We start from the raw sequence: 21,427 nt of genomic DNA, 5'->3' as shown, positions 1-21,427 counted from the left end.
CAAGGAGCTTTCAATATAATGAAAATTAGTAAATAAGGCTAGTCAATCATTGATATTAAACCTCAGTATTTACACTGCACTACTCAGCTAAGGAACACAGAATTTTAGAGTTCAAAAGAAATTTAGAATCCAGTTGATAAGGGTTTCTTCACAGTGAGTCCCCCTACACCAGTGATATCAGAGCTCTATAGATACACACACATACACACACACACACACACACACACACATCTCTCACTCCATATCTATGTCTCCCCCCACCCCAATCTCTCACTAGCCTTCAGTTTCTCCCTACCTTCTGGTTGCTTCTTTGCTGCTTCTAAACACACCCATGTTTCCTTTTGTCCTTAAAAAACTCTCACTTGGGAGCAGCTGGGTGCCTCAGTGAATTGAGAGCCAGACCTAGAGACAGGAGGTCTGGGCTTCAAATGTAGCTTCAGACACTTCCTAGCTGTGTGACCCTGGGCAAGTCACTTAACCCCCATTGCCTAGCTCTTACTGCTCTTCTGCCTTGGAACCAATACACAGTATTGATTCTAAGGCGGAAGGTAAGGGTTTTAAAACAAAATCTCATTTGATCCTATCATTTCTACTTCATCTTAGATCTCTTTTCCCTTTTGTAGCTAAACTCCTTAAGAAAACTCTCCATAATTGAGGAGTCTATTTCTTCCTTCACTCAATTCTAAAAATTGCAGTTTGAATACTTGATTTCCAGCCATTGCTTTCTCCAAAGTTATCAATGATTTATTGATTGCCAAATCTTACAGTCTTTTCTCATTTCTCATCCTTCTTGATTTCTCTGCAACCTTTGACATAGTCAGTCTCTTTCTTCTCCTGGATACTCTGTCCTTTTCTTATTTTCATGACTGCTTTTACCTGGTTCTCCTTTCTTCATCCAGATTGTACATATTAATGGCAAGCATCTCCCAAAGATGCACCCTGGGCCCTCTTTTCTTTTTCCCTATATCCTATTTTGGCTTGCTCTTCATATCACCTCCCAGGTATTCAGGTACCATTTTTATGCAGATAATTTATCGTAACTATTTATCCAGTCCTAATGTCCTATTTATATCATCTTCTGCTACTGGACATTTTGAACTGGATGTGCTATAGATATCACAAAATGAAAATGTCCAAAGCTAAAGTCATTATTTTCTTCAATTTAAGGGATCTGGGGGGGGGGGGGGGGAAGGTGGTGTTGAGTAAAGGAACACGTATTTATTAAGAATCTACTATGTGCTAAGCACTATGCTAAGTGCTTTACAAATATCTCATTTGATCCATGTCATTCCCCTCCCCACAAGGAAAACCAGTGGCTTCCTATTACTTCTGGGATCAAATATAAAATCCCCTGTTATTATTTTTTAAAATTATATATATTTTGAGTTCCAAATTCTCTCCATCTCTCCTATTCTCACTCCCACCTTTTCCCTATTCCTTAGCCAGTAAGCAATCTGACATAAAATTGTCTGTCATTTTAAGGTTTATTACAAACTGGCTCCTTCTTACCTTTCTAGTTTCTGTATATTTTACTTCTTATACTACTTACACTATACTAATCACTTTGTAATCCAGCAAAACTGTCATTGCTGTTCCTTGAACATTCTATCTTTTGATTCTGTTTCTTTACACTGGTTGTCTCCCATGCTTGAAATGCTTTTATTTTCTGTGGTAACATTCAAAATTCAGTGCAAATCCATCTAAACCATTTTATATTTGATAAAACTGAGTCTGAGAGAGATAAAAAGAACACTGGATTATTATTGAGGAGTCCTAGGTTAGAATTCTGGCTCTGACATTAGCTGTATGATCTTGGATGAATCATTTGCTGAAGGCTTGCTTAGTGGGGCATGTAAGAGGGCTCCTTTAAGGCTTATTGGAATTTATGACTCTTCTCTTGTAAAAGCATTGCAAGTGGGCAGAGCTATGTTGTCATCCTCATCCAGCTTCCTAGAAGGTGGGCAGAATAGCAATAAATAACTGGAGAAAATGACCAGAAAGTTATGGATCTATCAATCAAATCAACAAGTATTTATTAATGACAGGCACTATTCTAGGGCTGGAGATCCTAATACAAACAATGAAATGATCCCTACTAAAACCATAGAACCATAAAACCATAAATATTTATTACTTCTGCTTTTTTTTTTACTTCATCTGAAGGTGTTCTAGCTTTTTACTTTTACTTTGTATGTATCTTCCTGCTTTTAATGTCTTTCTTGTAGACAGCATATTGTGGGATTCTGGTTTTAATCCACTCTGCTATCCTCTTTCATTTTATGGGTGAATTCATCCCATTCACAGTTTTGATTACTAGCTGTATATTTTTTTTCATCTTATTGTTCCTCTGTTTATCCTTCTCTCTCTCTCTCCTTTCAGCCTTTCCCTGTTCACAAATGTTTTGTTTTTGAATGCCACCTCCCCCAATTCATCCTCCCTTTTGTCCATACCCCACTTCGCTTGTTCCTCCTCCCCTCCCACTTCCTTATAGGATAAAATAGGCTTCTGTAGCCACCTAATCATAAATGTTATTATTGCTTTGAGAGAATTCCACTGAGAATATGGTTCAAAAATTGAACCTCCTACCACCTCCCCAATCTTCCCTTCCATTGTATTGTCTTTTACATGCCAGCCCATCTATCATTCCTTTTCCCTTTTTCCAGTGTGTTCCTCTTTCTTGCCCTTTAATTTTGTTTTTTTGGATATCATCCCATTAAAGATAGCTTACTTCCTGCCTTCTGCCTATATATCTCTGTCTCCCAGCCTTATTAGTAATAAAGTTCTTAAATATCCTGAGTACTTCAAGTACTTTAAGTTTCTCTTGTATCATAGATATATTAAGTATTCTAGTTATCACCTTCCCAATAGGAATGAAATAAATTTAACCTTATAGAATCCCTTGAGTTTTCTCTTTTCTGTTTACCTTTTTATATTTCTCTTGATGTTGAATTTGATCATCTAATTTTCCTTCTAGCTTTGGTCTTTTTGTCAGGAATGCCTATAAATCCTTTATTTCATTAAATACTCATTTCTCCTCCTAGAGTATTATACTCAGTTTGGCAGAATAGATGATTCTGGGTTGTAATCCTATATCCTTTGCCTTGTGGAATATCATATTCCATACACTCTAGCTCTTTAATGTAGAAGCTACTAGGTCCTGTGTAATCCTGACTATGGTTCTGTCGTTCCACAACATTTTAAATTTTTTTCTGGATGCTTATAGCATTTTCTCCTTGGCCTGGAATTTGACTATAATAGTCTGAAGAGTTTTTATTTGGGGATGTCTTCCAGGAGATAATTGATGGATTTTTTTCCATTTCTATTTTCCCTTCTTATTTGAGAATATCACGACAGTGTTCCCTGATAATTTCTTGCAATATGGTGTCTAGGCAATTTTTTTATCATGGTTTTCAGATAGTCCAATAATTCTTAGATTATCTTTCTTGGATTTATTTTCCAGGTTAGTTGTTTTTCTAGTAAGGTAGTTTAGATTATCTTCTATTTTTTATCCTTTTGAAGTTCTTTTATTGTTTCCTGATATTTCATAGAGTCATTAGTTTCTATTTGCCCCATTCCAATTTTAAGGAGTTATTTTCTTCATTAAAAAGAGGCAAAAGACATCCTTTCCTCAAGGAAATTACATTTTAATGATGGAAACAATAAGTACATGCAGAAATATATAAAGAATAAATATAAAGTTAACATATGTGTGTATATATATATATATATGCTACATACATATATAATCCAATATTTAGAGTCCCCCTTTTCCTTTAAAACAGAGCTTAATCACCATTTTCTTCATGAAGCTTTTTCTGATCCTTTCTCACCTGACAGATCCTTCTCTCCTAAATAATCTTATACTTAACTATTTTATTTATATGTAGATATGTGTATTTATTAACTTTATGTGCTATATGATTTCATATATCTCTGTCTCTCCCAATAGAATGTAAGCTTATTGTGATTAGAGATGATTACATTCTTTATGTTTGAATGTTATTGATTAAATGCTTGATTGCTCTGCATTTTTCTTCTCTAACTTTCAGATCATTTTCTTCTGCTATAGCTATTCTCACCTAATTTGAAGAAATGGCAACATACTGACTTCTCTGCTTACCAACTTCTTTACCTGTAAAGAATCTCAACAAGCTTTGCAGGACTCCTCCTCGAGATCCATTAGGGTAAAAGAGATGGGGCACCAGGGATGTTAAAATATAATCTAAATGGTTGTGGGTACACATACACACTGGGTTGAAGGAGAGACAGGATAGGGAGACCAAGAATCAAGAATGACAGTTGGCCTAACTGTCACTCTGCTTACCCTAGGCCAGGGTCTTTGGAACCAACAGGCAAGATAAAAGTTTAAACAGTTTAATTATGAGAAACTAAAAGGATGGGATAGGGGTTTCTACACTAAAACCTAAATGGCAAAACCACAGGGCAAGGGGAGGACTTGACTTCACTAACTCTAATTGACCTAGGCCAGGCAGGGCTCAAAGAAGCAGTAATGGAGTCTCTGGGAGGGCTGCTTCAAACCTGGTTCCAGCCAAGTTTGACCAGCATAGCTAATGGGTCTGAGGGTGGCTTTGGGGTTCTCACGATAATCCACAGATGATCACAGGATGCCAAAAGCCAAGATGGTCCAAGGTACCCAAGTAGAGAGAGTGTGCTTGAGATGCTGTCCACCAGGTCCCAAACTCCTCCTCCACTTGGTGCTGCTCTGTAGGTCTTGTCCACTTGTTAGAAACCACACCACTCAGGATCCCAGGGAATCAGGATACAGGTCTGAGATCTCCCAGGGCTAGCAACAGTTTGTGCCAACCACTAATGGAGTCTCTCTCAGGGCACAAGCAACTTCCTGCTTCTTCATTCCATCTTGGAATGCTCCAGTCCTTCCTGCTAGGTCCAACCTTAATACTTAATTAATTACTAACTAATCTTCCTCACAACACCAGGCCCCCAGTTTTCTTTCTAGATTTTCTTTGTGTGTATATCTGGCAGGTAGGTTCTCCCTGTGTAGGCAAGTGTGGATATGTGCTCATGAATGCAGTATCCCTCCTCTTAGCTTTTGGAAGTAGGTAGAGTTGTTCCCTATATGCTCTTGAACAAAATTGGATGAGAATTACCCTCTAAAGGGGTGTTTGAGAGATTGATTGGGTGATGTGCTAGAAAGAGTTGACTCTGCTTTCCTGTCAATAAAAGGAGGAGATAGAATCTGTAAAAGCCCTTCCAGCCCTTTTAATTTAAATTTTAAGAGGAACCTAGGCTATAGAGGGAAATAATTTGGTAATTAATTAAATGTATCTTTGTAGTTGAGCTCAGATTCAGAATTCAGGTTTAACCAACTTGAACTCTTGAGTTGAGGCTTTCGATCAGAGAAATAGTGTCCCAAAATCTGAGAAATTTGCAAAGTTCTGCTATAATGAGAATTCCTGAAACATAGCTTTGCCTTTTACCTTGGAGTCTGTTGGAAGCATATCTTTATCCTCCTCTTGCTGTGTGCTATAATAGAAAGAACACCAGATGAAGGCCTGGGTTCTAGTCTCAGCTTTGCCACATTATCCACTATCCATCCATCCTTACTTTCTAAGTAAGTAAATGAGTCATTTACTGGGCAAATTAATCTCTGAGCCTCGGTTTTCCCATCTTTAAAATGATAATAATGATCTTCAAATTGACAAGCATTTGTTAACCTGCCCATGCAAGACTTTGTACTTAGCACTGGGGACTACAGAAATCAAAACCAGTTAGTCTTCTAGAAGCTTAGATGTCCTGCCAAACACACAGGATTGTTGTGAATATCAAATGAAATATAATGGATGGAAAAGTTAAGTTGTTTTGTTAGTGCAAGTAGTAATAGTAGTAATTAATATTGAGGTGGTGAGGGGGCAGCTGGGTAGCTCAGTGGATTGAGAGCCAGGCCTAGAGACGGGAGGTCCTAGGTTCAAATCTGGCCTCGGACACTTCCCAGCTGTGTGACCTTGGGCAAGTCACTTGACTCCCATTGCCTACCCTTACCACTCTTCCACCAAGGAACTAATACACAGAAGTTAAGGGTTTAAAAATATAAAAAAAAAATATTGAGGTGGTGATATTTCTAATGCCCCATCCCCCTATCCAGGTTAGACTGCTCTGGGGGTAGCTGGGTATTTATCTAGAACTCAGTGAGATAGGGCATTATTTTGCATCTCTCCATACTTCTAAAGATACTGAAATACTCAGTGCCTCTAGAATTTGGCTTGGATTCCCTTCCTGGGGATTTCCCTGCATTATTTTGGTGTAGTTGTGTAGCTTCCCTGAAGAGGCATGCTAAATCTTGACGCAAGGTGCAGAGCCTGGTTACGCCTCAAACAAAGGGCATGTAAAGTCTCTAGAAGCTTCTTGGAGCACAGGAGGAAGGAGAGATCCCTTAAATTTAGAACTAGAGATGATCATTAAGCTCAGCAACTCCTCTTTTTCATAGAGGAAGAAACTGAACTCAAAATTAAGTGTCTTGCCCATGATAGTAAGTGACAAATCCAGGGTTCAAACCCAGATCTTCTGACTCCCAAATAATAGCACCTACCTTTATAAGGTTGTTGTGGGAATCACATAAGAAAATGTTTATAATCTGCTGAGCACAGTGCCTGGTACAACATAAGTGCTCAATAAATGCTTCCTCTCCTTCACCCCAATCCATTTTTCTTTCCATTGACCCTCCTTGTACTGCACGTGACAATTTGAGAACTGTAACGGTTCCTCACCTTGGTTTTATGAGTGAGTGCTGCATTTGCCCTTGTCTTCCACATCTATTGGATTGTCCCTTTGCAAGGGCCCAGGGTAGATCCCCCCCCCCCCCCCCCATGGGGTCTTTTCTATTTTCACATTTTACTGCTTCTCAGCATTCTTTCAGATGGGAGCCTTCTGGATATGATGTTCTGTTATTTTACTTTCCAAGTTGAATTTCTGTTGAGTCAGTGGAGGTCAAAATCAACACAGTTTGTTCCCAAACAGAATAATCAGAGTAGCCCAAGTGTATTGCCACAAAGCCTTTTTCCTCTTGGCTTGTTACGTGTTGGCTGGGGTCCACCTCTCCCTACACGGTTCACCTACAATGTAAATAGCTGGAGCTGAGAACTTGAATTTCTGAGACTGAGAAAATTTGTTTCTGAAGCTGAAACACCCTGTTCTTTTTCTCCTCAGCAGATGAGGACACAAGCCTTTAAAAGAGCTTTGAAATCGTTGGGAAAAGTTGTTCAATAACTTCAGGGACAAATCTTTCCTGTACTTTTCTATGTCCCTTGCCCAGATCCTTAACACGTTTGCCTAAGCTAGTGTTCAGATTAATTTTGAAATGTATTTATGCATCGGTGTTGTGCTGGGGGCTGGGGACACAAAGACAAAAATAAAGTCACCTCTAACTTCAAAGAACTTACATTCCTCTGGAGTGGAAGGGAGATCTTATAAGGATCTGCTACAGAACATGCATAGATAAGTAAGTATGATGTTATTTGAAGTTATTATTATCAAAGGGAGAAAGTATTAATTCCTAGAGGACTCAGGAAAATCCCTGTGTGGGAGATGCCATCTATGCTGTGTTTGATGGAAGTTAAAAATTCTTTTTTTTTTAAACTCCAAGACCTTCTGTCTTAATATCAAATCTAAGACAGAAGAACAAGCAAGGTGTAGGCAATCAGGGTTAAGTGACTTGCTTGGGGTCACATATCTAGGAAGTGTCTGAGACCAGATTTGAACCCAGGTCTTTCCAACTCTAGACCTGGCACTCTATCCATTGTGCTACTTAGCTGCTCCTTTTGAATGTTTAAAAAGTTTTTATTTTAAAAAATAACTTACTTTCTGTCCAATAATAATAATTCTTAGGAGGGCAAGGACTAGGCAAACAGAGTCAAATGACTTACGTAAGGTCACACAACTAGGAAGTGTCTAAGACTAGATTTGAATCCAGGTTCTTCCAACTCTAGGCCTAGTGTCCTATCCACTGAGCCACCTGGCTGCTCCTGGAAGTTATATATTCTGTGCTAAGGAAAAGATAAAAATGTATTCTAGACATCAGAAATCTGCAAAGGTAAAATAAGCAATTTCACATGTAGAGCTTAGGTCCTTAGATCCTTTTGATTGTATAAATGGAAGAAACAGGAAATTAAATTGCAGAGGGAGGTGGGAGCCAGGAAGGAAAGGGTCTTAACTGTCAGACTGAAATGTTGTATTCTATCCTAGCAACAGTAGCAATCCACTGGAGATTTTTGAGTAAGGGAGTTACAGGGTCAGATCTTACCAGCTCCCACATATGCAGTTGTCTCTGTGCAGGTGATTATCAGTTCTGTTTATCCATTCCCAACCTCTCAAGCCTTTCATCTCCAGCTATCTATTCAATATCTAAAATTGTTATAGGATAGTCAGGTTGAAAGAAAAGTCAAGGATGACCCCAAGAATGGGATCCTCGGTGACTGGAAAGGATAGGAGTAGATTCGGCAGAAATTGAGAAGTTTAGAGGAGGGTTTGGAGGAAAACATAATGGCTTCTGTTTGGAGCATGTTGGGTTTGAGATGCTTATAGTACATCCAGTTGGAGTTGTCTAACATATTTTTCTTCTCTCCCTCCTGAATATTTGGTAATCTGGCTTCCAGCCTATCACTCAACGGAAATTGCCCTCTCCAAAGTTCCTGTGATTTCTTAATTACCACATCTGGTGCTCTTTTCTCAGGACTCATCTTTCTCAGTCCATCAGTTGTAGTTCAAATTGTTGATTCCCCCAGAGTCCTGGACTCCCTCCTTTCTGAGTTTTCATGACTGTTCTCTTTCCTGGTCCTCCTTCTCCTCCCTTTTTGATTACTCTTAGCCTCTTCTGCTGACTTATCCTTCACATCATACCCCTCCTTAACGGTAGTTGTTCTCCAAAGTTCTGTCCTGGACCCTCTTTTTTTTCTACAGTAGGATCTCATTTTATGAGACCAATATATTCTAAGACCCTTCGAATAAGTTGAAAATTATGCATACGTATTTCTTATATGAACATCCCTGGACATTTTATGACATTCTTAGGCTTATCAGAGCTGCCAGCATCATTACTCTTGTACTTTGGGGCCATTATTAATTACTAAATAGTGTTAATGAAACAGAAGAGTACTGCTCTGATGCAGACAGGACTTGTTACAAGTGAGAACTCATGGAAGAGCTAATGTTTTCGACGAAACAATGTAATGATCTCACTGATGCTTCTTAGAGCAAGAATAAGTGTGATTGAGCCAACTATTTTGAGACTATAGAGCTTGGGAAAATTGGGCAGATGTAGTGTGTAATTAAAACTTTTTTATTTTATTTATTTTTTGCCCTTATTTTTTAAATTTCCAAATGCCTATACCTGAGTTTGCATGTGTTGAATTTACATAAAATGATATCCTATTATACTTTCTTTCTTGGCAACCTCATTATTTTCCCTGGAACTGCTTCCATTCAGTCATCTGCATATCATCTCTATGCACATATTCCCAGATCTCTATTGTCTTCTCTAATCTTTTCTTTGAGTTTCAATCATACATCACTAACTATATAGTTCAAACTGGATGTCCCAGAGACATCTTAAAATCAACCTGTCTACAACAGAACTTGCACCCTAAATCCTTTCCTCTTCAAAATACCCTACTGACAGCTAGATGGATCAGCAGAAAGGGCACAGGGCTTGGAGTCAGGAAGATGTGTACTCAGATACTTACTAGCTGTGTGACCACGGGCAAGTCACTTAATCTCTGTTTGCCTCAGTTTTCCTTATCTGTAAAATGGGGATAATAACAATACCTATTTCCCAAGGTGGTTGTGAGGATCAGAGATAATAATTGTAAGAGTTTAGCACAACTCCAAAGCATAGTAGCCTTACATAAATGTTAGTTATAATTTTTATTATTGGAGCAGCTAGGTGGTACAGTGTTGGAATAGAGTGTTGGAACAAGAGGCAGGAAGACTCATCTTTATGAGTTACTGGCCTTAGACACTTACTGTGTGACCCTGGGCAAATCACTTATCCCTGCTTGCCTTAATTTCCTCCTTTGTAAAATGAGTTGGAGAAGGAAATGGCAAACTACTCCAGTATCTTTGCCAAGAAAATCCCAGATGGAGTAATGAAGAGTTGGACACAACTGAAAAAATGACTAAACAGCATTATTATCATTACTAAGATATGATCTTTCCATTCTATCAGGTTCATAATATTGGCATATCCTAGACTCTTTACTTTCTTTCACCCTATATATCCAATAAGTTGCCAAATCTTGGTTATTTTGACCCTCATAACATCTTTCAAATATGACTCCTTTTTTCCATTCCAACAGGTACCACTTTAGCTCAGGATCTCATAACCTCAAGCCTAGAATATTGTAATGGCTTCTGAATTGGTCTCCTTGTCTCATGTTTCTCCCCACTCAACTCCATCCCACACATTGCTGACAAAGGAATTTTCCTTAAGTGCAGATCTGATTGTCTGCCTTCTTTACTCATCTAACTCCAGTGGTTTTCTAGTCCCTGTAGGAAAAAATATAACCTCCTCTGTTTAGCTTCTAAGACCCTTAACAGTCTGGTCCCAAACTATCTTTCCATGTTCATTGGCCATTGCTCTACCTCCTGTACTTTGTGAACCAGCCAAATTAGCCTTTCTGTTCATCACACATTACACTCCTCATCCTATCCCTGGACTTTTGCAAGGGCTATTCTCCGTGCCTGGAATTTCATTCCTGTTCTATGCTTCTCAAAGCTCCTCTCATCCTTTAGGATGAGGTACAAGCACCATCTTCTCAAGAAGGAAGCCTTTCCTGATCCCTTCATCCCTACCAATTGTTAGTGCCTTTCTCCCAAACTATTTCACTATATACATTGTATACATTTTTATTTATTAACTATATTTTTACTATAAGTATTTTTACATATACTTTTCTCTCCCATTAGAATGTAAACCTATTGTGAATAGAAGATATTTTATTCTTTGTACTTATGTCCTCAGTGCCTAGCATACTACCTGCACATGGTTGCTAAATAAAAATTTGTTGACTAAGAGTGAGGGAAGAAAATTCAGGAGAGAGAGAGCAGGGTTGGGAATCGTCTGTTTAATGATGGCAGTTGCACTCATGGAAAATGATGAGATTGGGGCAGCAAGGTGGCACAGTGGATAGAGCACCAGCCTGGAAGTGGGAGGACCTGGGTTCAAACCTGACCTTTAATACTTCCTAGCTGTGTGACCCTGGGCAAGTCTCTTCACCCTGTTTGCCTAGCTCTTGCCCTCCTTCTGTCTCAGAATTGTTACTGAGATGGAAAGTAATGGTTTGAAGAAAGAAAGACGGAAAGTAATGGTAAAAAGAAAGAAAGAAAGGAAGGAAGGAAGGAAGGAAGGAAGGAAGAAGGAAGGAGAAAATGATGAAATCCCCGAGAGAGAGGAGATATATAGAAAAATAGAGACTCAAAACATGATTGAGGGATCACTCAGGGGATAGAACACGAATGATGATCCTCAAAGGATCCCAGAAAGAATGGTTAAACAAGTATGGGGAGAACCAAGAGGGTCTAATGTCACCAAAACCAAAGGAGGAAAAATTAGGCGATTGGTCAACTATGTCAAAGGGATTAGAAGGGCCTAGACTGATGAAGACTGAGGGAAAAAAACACGAATATTTGATTTAGCAGTTAAGAGATTGCTGCTAACCTTTGAGAGAGCAATTTCCATTTAGTATTAGTTATCCATGGTATCTTAAGCTTTCATCCTTCTTGACCTCTCTGCAACTTTTGACACTGTTGGTCACCCCCTTCTCCTTGACACTTTTTCCTCTCTTTGTTTTGTAAGCTGATCTCTCCTGGTTCTCTTTCTACCTATCTGAACTGTGTTTTAATACTGTTGCTAGATCTATTTCTTGCTTACTAACTATAGGTGTACCACAAGGCTCTGTCCTTGAACCAAGTGTAAGGTCATGACTTTTTTTTCAGTGATTAGCAGTGCCTGACACATGTTATTGTTCAGTTGTTTTCAGTCATGTCCAACTCCTCATGATACCATTTGAGTTTTCTTGGCAAAGATACTTGAGTGGTTTGCTATTTCCTTTTCTAGCTCATTTTACAGAGGAGCAGAATGACGCAAGCAGAGTTAAGTGACTTGCCGAGGATCACATAGTAACCAAGGCTGGATTTGAAATCAGGTCCTCTTGTTGGCATTGGTGACCTTTTTCAACCTGTTCTCCCTTACGGTTGGAATTTTGGGTGGCATTTTAATTGTGAGTACAGGAAAAGGTGCCATTCAAATTCTGGCACCTTCACTTATTTCTTAGGCAAACCCACATTATTCCTTCTAGGTCTATGTTTTTTCCTTTCCTAATTGACAGGGTTGGTTTAGATGACTTTGAAGTTCTCCAAGATTTAAACAAATGATTCTTTGATTCTTCTTCCTTCCTAGAATATAAATGGCATTGAGGAAGGAGTGGAATTCTTGCCAGCCAACAACTCAAGGAAGGTGGAGAAGCGAGGACCAAAGCGCTGGATTGTGCTGCTGGCATTGGTGACCTTTTTCATCCTATTATCCCTTATGGTTGGAATCTTGGTGTGGCATTTTAATTGTGAGTACAGGGAATCTTATTAATATATTAATAGGTGGAGGGAGTGGTCCAAAGGGGGCTTGGTCAGAGGGTGGGGAAATTGGGAGCCTTAATGGTGATCTGACAGGAGGATAATGCTCGAGTATGGGTAGGTTATAATTACCTCTAGTCTAAGACCATGACCTCAAACTCTGATGGAAATAAGCCCCACTAACCTGTACATAAGGATCCTTTTGGACTATATATTGACTTAGAAAACTACACAATATTAACTATGTTTAATTCTATTTTTGTTTATTTGATTAAGTATTTCCCTTCTATTCCTATACTATCTAGTGTTTTCAATAGGAATGGGTGTTGTATTTTGTCAAAGGCTTTTTCAGTATTTATTGAGATAATCATGTGGTTTTTGTTGGTTTGCTTGTTGATATGGTCAATTATGTGAATGGTTTTCCTGATGTTGAACCATCCTTGCATTCCTGGTATAAATCCCACCTGATCATAATGAATAACTCTCATGATCACTTGCTGGAGTCTCTTTGCTAGTATTCTATTTAAGATTTTTGCATCTATGTTCATTAGGGAGATTGGTCTGTAGTTTTCTTTCTCTGTTTTTGACCTACCTGGTTTTGGGATCAGTACCATATTTGTGACATAAAAGGAGTTTGGTAGAACACCTTCTTTCCTTATTTTGTCAAATAGTTTGTATAATATTGGAATTAGTTGTTCTTTGTAGGTTTGATAGAATTCACTTGTGAATCCATCAGACCCTGGCGATTTTTTCTTAGGGAGTTCTTTGATGGCTTGTTCAATTTCTTTTTCTGATATGGGATTATTTAAATATTCTATTTCTTCTTCTGTTAATCTAGTCAGTTTATATTTTTGTAAATATTCATCCCTATCATCTAGATTGCTGTTTTTATTGCCATATACTTGGGCAAAATCATTTTTAATGATTGCCTTAATTTCCTCTTCATTAGAGGTGAGGTCTCCCTTTTCATCTTTAATACTATTAATTTGATTTTCTTCTTTCCTTTTTTTATTAGATTGACCAGTACTTTCTCTATTTAATTTGTTTTTTCAAAGTACCAGCTTCTAGTCTTATTTGTTAATTCAATAGTTCTCTCATTTTCTATTTTATTGATTAAGTATTTCCCAATTGTATTTTAATCTGGTTTGAACTTCATTTGGGAGTCGCATCTTTGACTCCTTTTGTCCAGGGCTCTTTTCTTCTTCCTGGATTCTTCTGGTCCATGGAGGCTAAGCTAGGAGACCCCAGAGAGTTGATGTAATAGGATAAGGGAGGGGAGAAGGGGAGAGAAGAGATAGGCTCATCATTGCTTTACCCCATCTCCTGGCATCATCTGCACTAGGGGCAAATGTCCTAGGAACTCAGGTCATAGAGCTAATACTGGGACAGATTTTAAAGTCTATGTAGTCTATCCTCTTATTTTATAATGAAGCTAGGATGTTGACTGAGGGTAAATCTAAAGTGGTGGGAAGTTGGGCATAGTCCCGATCTTATTTATTCTATTTGTCTTGGTTTCTTACAGATCAGAATGCAAGGGTGCAGAAAATCTTCAATGGCTACCTAAGGATTGCAAATGAGAACTTTATAGATGCCTATGAGAATTCCAACTCCACAGAATTTGCAAACCTGGCCAGCAAGGTTAAGGAAGTGGTAAGCCATCTCTTCGAGGATGAAGCTCTCCAGACAAGGAGTCATAGCTGCCTTGTTGCTTTATGTCTTTTCTCTCTGGTTAATGGCACTGGGGGAGTATGGGTCTGTCAAAGACACTGGGTGGGAGGGTATCTAAGAATAGACATAAAGTTCCTGGGTACAGTGGGTAGGAAGTTCAGGGCATGTAGTGGAGTCTGCTGTGACCTTCTTCTCTTCCATTTTTTTGCTCACCTTCTGCTCCTTGGCAGCTAAAGACGTTATACAATGGAATCCCAGCCCTTGGACCCTTCTACAAGGATTCTGGAGTAACAGCCTTCAGGTAAAGTACTAGGGGGAGAGACTAGATGGGAGATGGGGTGAGAGATCAAATGGGAAAAAGCAAAGAGCTTCTCTGCTTGAGAGTGACCTGTCCCTTCTGGAAATGGACTGGGGTGGTGGAAATCATCTGGAATTTCAGTTTTGGTAAGTTGGGTAAAGTTGACAGTATTAATTGTATAAGCCATAGGAGAGCCCTTACCATTTGAGCCCTAGGTTGGGTTCTGGTATGGCACATGAGCTGTACCAGATGGCCAGAGCCCAGAGGAGCAGAGAAGCTCAACATTCAGATGAAAATTATATTGTGGAAAGAATTCCAGACTTGGAATCAGAACACTTGAAACATTTTTTTTGGAAAAGGTTTATTAATGCATCTTGTTAGAGAGGGAGAAAAAGAGACAGGGGTGCATGCAAATGACAGCCTTATCTATCCCTGGCATGGTCCAGGGCACTCTGAGGACCTCTGGCCAGGGAAGCTTCTTCCTCCTTAATCTCTGACCTTGTTCAGCCCTGTAACTGTGGGCAAAGTCACTTCTCTCTGAGACTCTTGTGAAGATTGTTGTAAAGAAACTGCTTTGTAAACTTGAAAGCTCTATGTAAATGCAAGATCTAAACAACTGACTGTTGTTATTTAATAAAATCTAATTAAAGAGAACCTAGAATACTAACAGTAATAGTAATAGCTGACATTTACTTAGCCCTATAAGGTTTGCAAAGCTCTTTACAAATATTGTCTCGTTTGATCTTTACTACAATTCTATGATGTACGTGCTATTATTATCCCATTTTAACGGGTGAGAAAATTGAGTGAGAAACGTTAAGTCACATGCCCAGGGTCATGTAGCTAGTGTTTGAAGCAGAATTAAAAACTAGAGCTTACTGATTCCAAGTCTGAGGCTCTACCACTACCATACTTTCTTGGGGGCATAGATACCTTTCCTGGCTAGAGCCTGGGGAGAATAGGCAGGTGGTTCTAAATGATGGCATGAACTGAAGGGCTATTTATGATCCTAGTTTGGTTGGGTCTGGAACCCAACTATGCCAGTAAGCACCCTCTCCCTACTCACTACAGACCTAGACCTTAAATGCTATTGATTTCCCTGGTTGGCTGTCTCCAGTTTATTCTGTATACACCTTGCTTATACATAGTTGTTCTCTTAGTGTCCCCCATTGGACTGAGCTCCTTGAAAGCAGGGACTGTCTTTTGCCTTTCTTTGTATGTCCTTTGCTTAACCCAATGCCTTGCACATAAAAAAACAAAAACAAAAAAACAACAAAAAAAAAAAACAAACTTATTTCATATCCTTCTCTCTTTTCAGCGAGGGCAGTGTCATTGCCTACTACTGGTCAGAATTCAGTGTCCCCCAATACAAAGTTCAGGAGGTTGATCGAATCATATCAAAAGAATATGACTTGACGCTACTTTCTAAGTTCCGAGCCATGCCATCCTTCAAAGTGGATTCAATTGTGGCTTTCCGTAAGTTCTGGGCTTGGAGGTGAATGGATGAACCAAAGTGAATAGAGGCACTGGGAGGGATGGAGAAAAAGATGAGGGCTGAGCCAGAGCCTTGCAGGTTTGGATCTGTCCTTCAAGGGTCAGTATCTGGGATCCCCTTCTTATAGAACAGAGATCCAGCAGTCTGGAATTCACAGGGGATGAGTACTTAGTTTATTGACAGAGCACCTCCCTTTGAAGTAAAAAGGAAGCAAACAAGAAGGAAATGCAGAGTACCCATAAAAACCCTTCTCCTCTTTTTCTCCTTTTCTCAGCCACTGATGCCAGAACAGCACAGACAACACGAGATAGTAAGTAATACTGCCTGGAATGCTCTCCCTCCTCATCCCTGCCTCCTGACTTCTCTGTCTCTCTCAGGTCTCAGCTGAAATCTTGCCTTCAACAAGAAGCCTTTCCCCATTCCTCCTTCACCCTGGTGCCTTCCCTCAATTATTATCTTCAATTCATCCTGTATTTAGTTTGTTTTTACATAGTCTTTTGCCTTTTGTCTCTTCCATTAGAGTGTGAGCTCCTTGAGGGCACTAGATAAATATTTGTTGATTAGTCTCTGGCTTCTCTTGCTGGTGATAGAGAAAAGGAGGTGGTCAAAGCCTAGGGATGACTTAGCAACTCCCTATCACCTCTTCAATTCTTGGGGATGGAAGCTTATTTCAGGATCCTGTGTCCAGGATGGTACTATCAGTCTTTGTGATACTAGGCTATAAGGTAACTTCCAGGGTTATGATAAAGGACGATGGACAATAAAAGCTTTTGGATTTCTCCTTTGGGCACTAATCAATTGTCCTCCCACAATTAAAGGATCTCAGGGAGGGACTCTAGAGGTGATGTAGTCTAGGCTGTCTCTGTACTGGAACCCCCTTTATAATCTCTCCTAAAATGGGTTGTCCTGCATCTGCTTGAAGACATCTAGTGATAGGCAACTATCTCCCTCTCAAAGAAACCCATTCCACTTCTGAATCATTCTTCCTGCTTGGAAATCTTTCATTGTCTCAGATTTACTGAAACCTGCCTCTGCATCTTGTACCCATTGTTTAATTCTTCTTTTATACCTTTTACATACTTGAAGATGGCTACCATATATACCTTACCTCTTCTCTTTTCTGAACATGTCTAATTTCAATTTCTAGTTATTTTTTTCTATGACATGGTCTTTATTTCTCATTCTAACTTGGCCACACTTGTCTAGACTTGCTCGTGTTTGCCCACAGATTTCCTAAAATGTGGCGCCAAGAACCAGACCCATAACTTCAGATGTGGTCTGATTGCAAAGAAGAGTTTCTCTCATTCTGGATAATACACTTCTAAGAATGCAACCTATGACTGCATCAGCCTTTTGGGGGCTGCTTTGTGATTCATAGTAAGCTTGAAGATCATTCGAGCTTTTCATAAACCACTGTCCTGTCATGCTTCCCCATCTTATCCTTGTGAAATTGATTGAACTCAAGTGTAGGTCTTTGCATTGACGATTATTAAAATTCATCATTTTTTTATTTGACTATTCAAACCTATCATCCTAGTTCTCTTGTTCAGCATGTAAATGGTCCTTCCTACTTTTCTGTCAGTTTGATAAGCAATATTTCAAAAGAAACATGAGATGTGCAAATTTAGACATCTCCATCCCAAATGTTCATATGGAATATTTGTGCCTAACCTGTGGCAGAACCTTCTGAGCTTGAATTGGTCTGATCAAGCACAGTTGGATACATTCTACATTGACCACAACATTATGAAGTCATTTTGGTCCTCTTCGAGTATAAAGGGCAACCACCAACCAGCCAACTAACCAATTATATTAACTATTACTTTTATTCAAGGCACTGATAAAAATCTTAAGCAAGACGTCTCCCCGCAAACTGACATAGATTCATTAATCACTGTTCTGTGATTTTATTCATTTAACCAGTTGGGAATTTATGTAATGATGCTACCATCTAGTACTCATCTTTATAGCTTGTCCACCAAATCTTCATGGGAGACTTTGAGAAACACTTTCCCAAAATATAAGTGTATTATGTTTAGGGCTTTCCTCTGACTTAGCCTAGAAATTCAGTCAATAAAGGAAATGAATTTAGTTTGGCACAATCTGTTCTTGATGCAGTTATATTGATTCTTATTTTTAAAAATCCTTACTTTCTGTCTTAGAACCAATAATAAGATTTAGTTCTAAAGCAGAAGAACAGTAAGGTCTAGGCCAGTGATGGGCAAACTTTTTAAAGAGGGGGTCAAAGGAAAGGAAATGCTCATCTGTCAGTCTGTTTCTGAGGCAACTCTTTTGAAGTTTCATTGTATTGTATCCTACTCATTGTATTCGTCAGATTAGGAATAATGTTGTGTGGCTAGATAGAACATTTCAGGGGGCCACATCTGGCCCGCGGGCTATAGTTTGCCCATCACTGGTCTAGGGCCTAGACAATTGGGGTTAAGTGATTTGCCCAGGGACACATGGCTAGGAAGTGTCTGAATCCAGATTTGAACCCAGACATCCTATCTCTAAGCCTGGCTCTCTATCCACTGAACCACCTAGCTGTCCCAGTTATATTGATTCTTAGTGGGCACTGCTTTCCTTTTTCAGACTCATAATCCATCCTTTTAATAATATTTTCTTGTGATATCAGTTGAAGTCAAGCTTACTAGCTTCTAGTTTAAAGACTATTTTGTTGCCTATTTTTTAACTGGGGGAAAAAGGAGAAGGAATAAGGCAAATCTATTGTTTCTAGACTTAGAACACTTATGCTCTCTTCAGTTTTTCCAGAGGTCACTGATAGGGGCTTAGCATTCATATTTGCTGATTCTTTCAGTCCCCTCAGATATAGCTCACTTGGTGATGAGCTCATTAAGATAGTTGTTCTCTTAACATCTTCTCACTCATCTTTGATTTCAGTCCCTTATTAGGTATTTTCATTCTATCCTACCTAATTCTGTTCCTTGGTAGGGGAAACCCCTCAAAAAAACAAAAACCAGAAGCAAAAAAAGCATCAAATAATCCCGTCATCTTTATTGTCCATAATCTGTGACTTATTTACCGAAGTAGTGGTCTGGTCTCCTGTTTGGTTGTTCTTTTGTCCCTCATATAGCTTTTCTAAAAAGCAGCCCTTCTTACTGTTTTTTTTTTTTATGTTTTTTTTTTAAACCCTTAATCTCGGTGTATTGTCTCACAGGTGGAAGAGTGGTAAGGGTGGGCAATGGGGGTCAAGTGACTTGCCCAGGGTCACACAGCTGGGAAGTGGCTGAGGCTGGGTTTGAATCTAGGACCTCCTGTCTCTAGGCCTGACTCTCACTCCACTGAGCTACCCAGCTGCCCCCTCTTACTGTTTTTAACATTTATTCGTTGACAAATTTAATTCATTCTAGGTATGAACACTCCTTACTCCATTCTTATAGCACCTGCTACTCATGTATTCATCCATAGCTATTTATACTTGTAGCATAGGATTGCATAGTTAGAGCTAGAAAGGACCTTAGAGGTCAGTTAGACCAGTTGTCTCATTTTACTGATGGGGCCTTGGGGCCCAGAGATGTAATGTGATTTGAACATAGGGATTCTGACTCCAGTTTCACTTCTCTGTCTCTCTCTGTCTCTCTCTGACTCTCTCTCTAATATTACTTTTAAATTACTTTAAAAAATTATATCCATTTCTCTACCCAGAGAATCATCTCTTGTAACAAAAAATTTTTAAAAAGAAAAAAAGCGGTTAGTAAAAGCAATCAACACAGTTTATGTTGTGTCAGCACAGTTTGTGTTAGAATATTCTATGCCCATTGTATTCCACCTCTACAAAACAGGATGTCAGAGGCATTTTTTTCTGCTACGCTCTAGGGCAGACTTGTTTATTATAATTTATGTGGCAACTAATGCCTTTTTGTTCTTTTCTATGTACATAGCACGTATGTTGTTTTCTTGGTCCTGCCTATTTCATTATTTATCACTTTTGGTGCATGTCCTCCTATGCTTCTCTGAACCCTTCATATACATTGTTTATTAGCCATAACATCTCTGTATCAAAATTTGTTTAGCCATTTCCCAATCAGCATGCATCTACTTTACTTTTGGTTCTTTGTTTCTCTAGAAAGTACTACTTTGAATATTTTTATGTTTTTGGAATATTGTTTTCTTCTGTACATATTTTAAAAAAACTAAATTGGCCATTGAGTTCGCTGCATCTACATTGATTTCTTTAAAACTGCTCTACTTTCTTTTCTCAGTGGAGTTGCCAAATTTTGTCATTTCTACCTACATACATTTTTTACATTTAATCCTCTTTTCTCTACTCATACAGCCAGCATCCTAACTCACCCTCTTGGACTATTACAATGAAATCTTTATTTTTGTTTTTTAATTTAATTTTAATTTTTAAATAATAATTTTTGTTATTTTTTACCAATTAAATGTTATAACAAATTTCCACATAAGTTTTCAGAAGTTATATGAACCAAATTGTCTCACTCTCTCCTTCCATGTTGTTCATTTTCTACAATGAATTCTTTATTTCTTTCCCTGATTTGTCTTTCCACACTTCAACTCATGCTCCAAAAGCTACTAAAGGTGATTTTCCCATAATACAGGTCTGACTGTGTCTCTCCCTTTCTCAGCAAAAACCAGTGGTTTTCTCTTAATTTTCCTATTGTGTTTCACAACCTGATTCTAGCTTATTCTAGTTTTTTTCCTCATGAATTTTTTATGTCATATTTTATTTAAAAAGTTATTTGCAGTTTCAATTTTTTTCTCTTTCACTCATTAAGAAATATTATAATATACATTTGAAGTCATGCAAAATATATTTTTCCATTAGCTATGTTATGAAAACAAATAATTAAAAAAGCAAGAAAAATAAACAGAAAACTATGTCCTTCTGTCTGTACCCAGAATCTATCAGTTTCCTGTCTGGAGATGATAACATTTTTCATCTTGAGTCTTTTGGAATTGTCGTAGATTATTATATTATTCAGAGTTGCTAAGGCTTTCACAGTTGATTATTGTTATAATATTGCTGTTACTGTGTACTTTGTCCTCTTGTTCATTTCTCTTTGTGTTACTTCACATAAGTCTTTGCAGGTTTTTTTCTGAAACCATCCCTTTCATCATTTCTTATAGCACAATAGTATTCCTTCACATTCATATAGCATAACTTGTTCAGCCATTCTCCAATTTTTTAGCATCCTCTCAGTTTCCAAGAGATGCTAGAAAAGGTTTTGTATATAATTCATGATTTTTTCAAAAATTAAAATGTTTTATTATGAACTTAATCAAAAGACACAGGCATTTCTTTTTTGAATTTTTATTTTATTAACCAATATTTATTCTCTCTCTCTCTCTCTCTCTCTCTCTCTCTCTCTCTCTCTCTCTCT

The 21,427-nt window shown here is 38.4% G+C and overlaps 1 protein-coding gene across 1 annotated transcript in view; it reads left to right on the top strand.

Annotated features, from left to right (window-relative positions):
• The first annotated feature begins 11,297 nt into the window (after positions 1-11,297).
• Positions 11,298-21,427, top strand: part of ST14 (ST14 transmembrane serine protease matriptase) — a 24,858-nt gene continuing 14,728 nt past the window's right edge. The window contains exons 1-6 of the mRNA XM_044668976.1: positions 11,298-11,339; positions 12,431-12,590; positions 14,123-14,250; positions 14,499-14,569; positions 15,885-16,042; positions 16,336-16,371. Of these exons, the coding sequence (XP_044524911.1) occupies positions 11,298-11,339; positions 12,431-12,590; positions 14,123-14,250; positions 14,499-14,569; positions 15,885-16,042; positions 16,336-16,371 (595 nt within the window). The remainder of the gene's footprint in view (positions 11,340-12,430; positions 12,591-14,122; positions 14,251-14,498; positions 14,570-15,884; positions 16,043-16,335; positions 16,372-21,427) is intronic.

The sequence above is a fragment of the Gracilinanus agilis genome, chromosome 3 (genome assembly GCF_016433145.1).
Source record: "Gracilinanus agilis isolate LMUSP501 chromosome 3, AgileGrace, whole genome shotgun sequence".
Classification (NCBI taxonomy): domain Eukaryota; kingdom Metazoa; phylum Chordata; class Mammalia; order Didelphimorphia; family Didelphidae; genus Gracilinanus; species Gracilinanus agilis.
The sequence above is the reverse complement of the archived record's forward strand: the minus strand, read 5'-3'. Positions and strand labels throughout refer to the sequence as shown.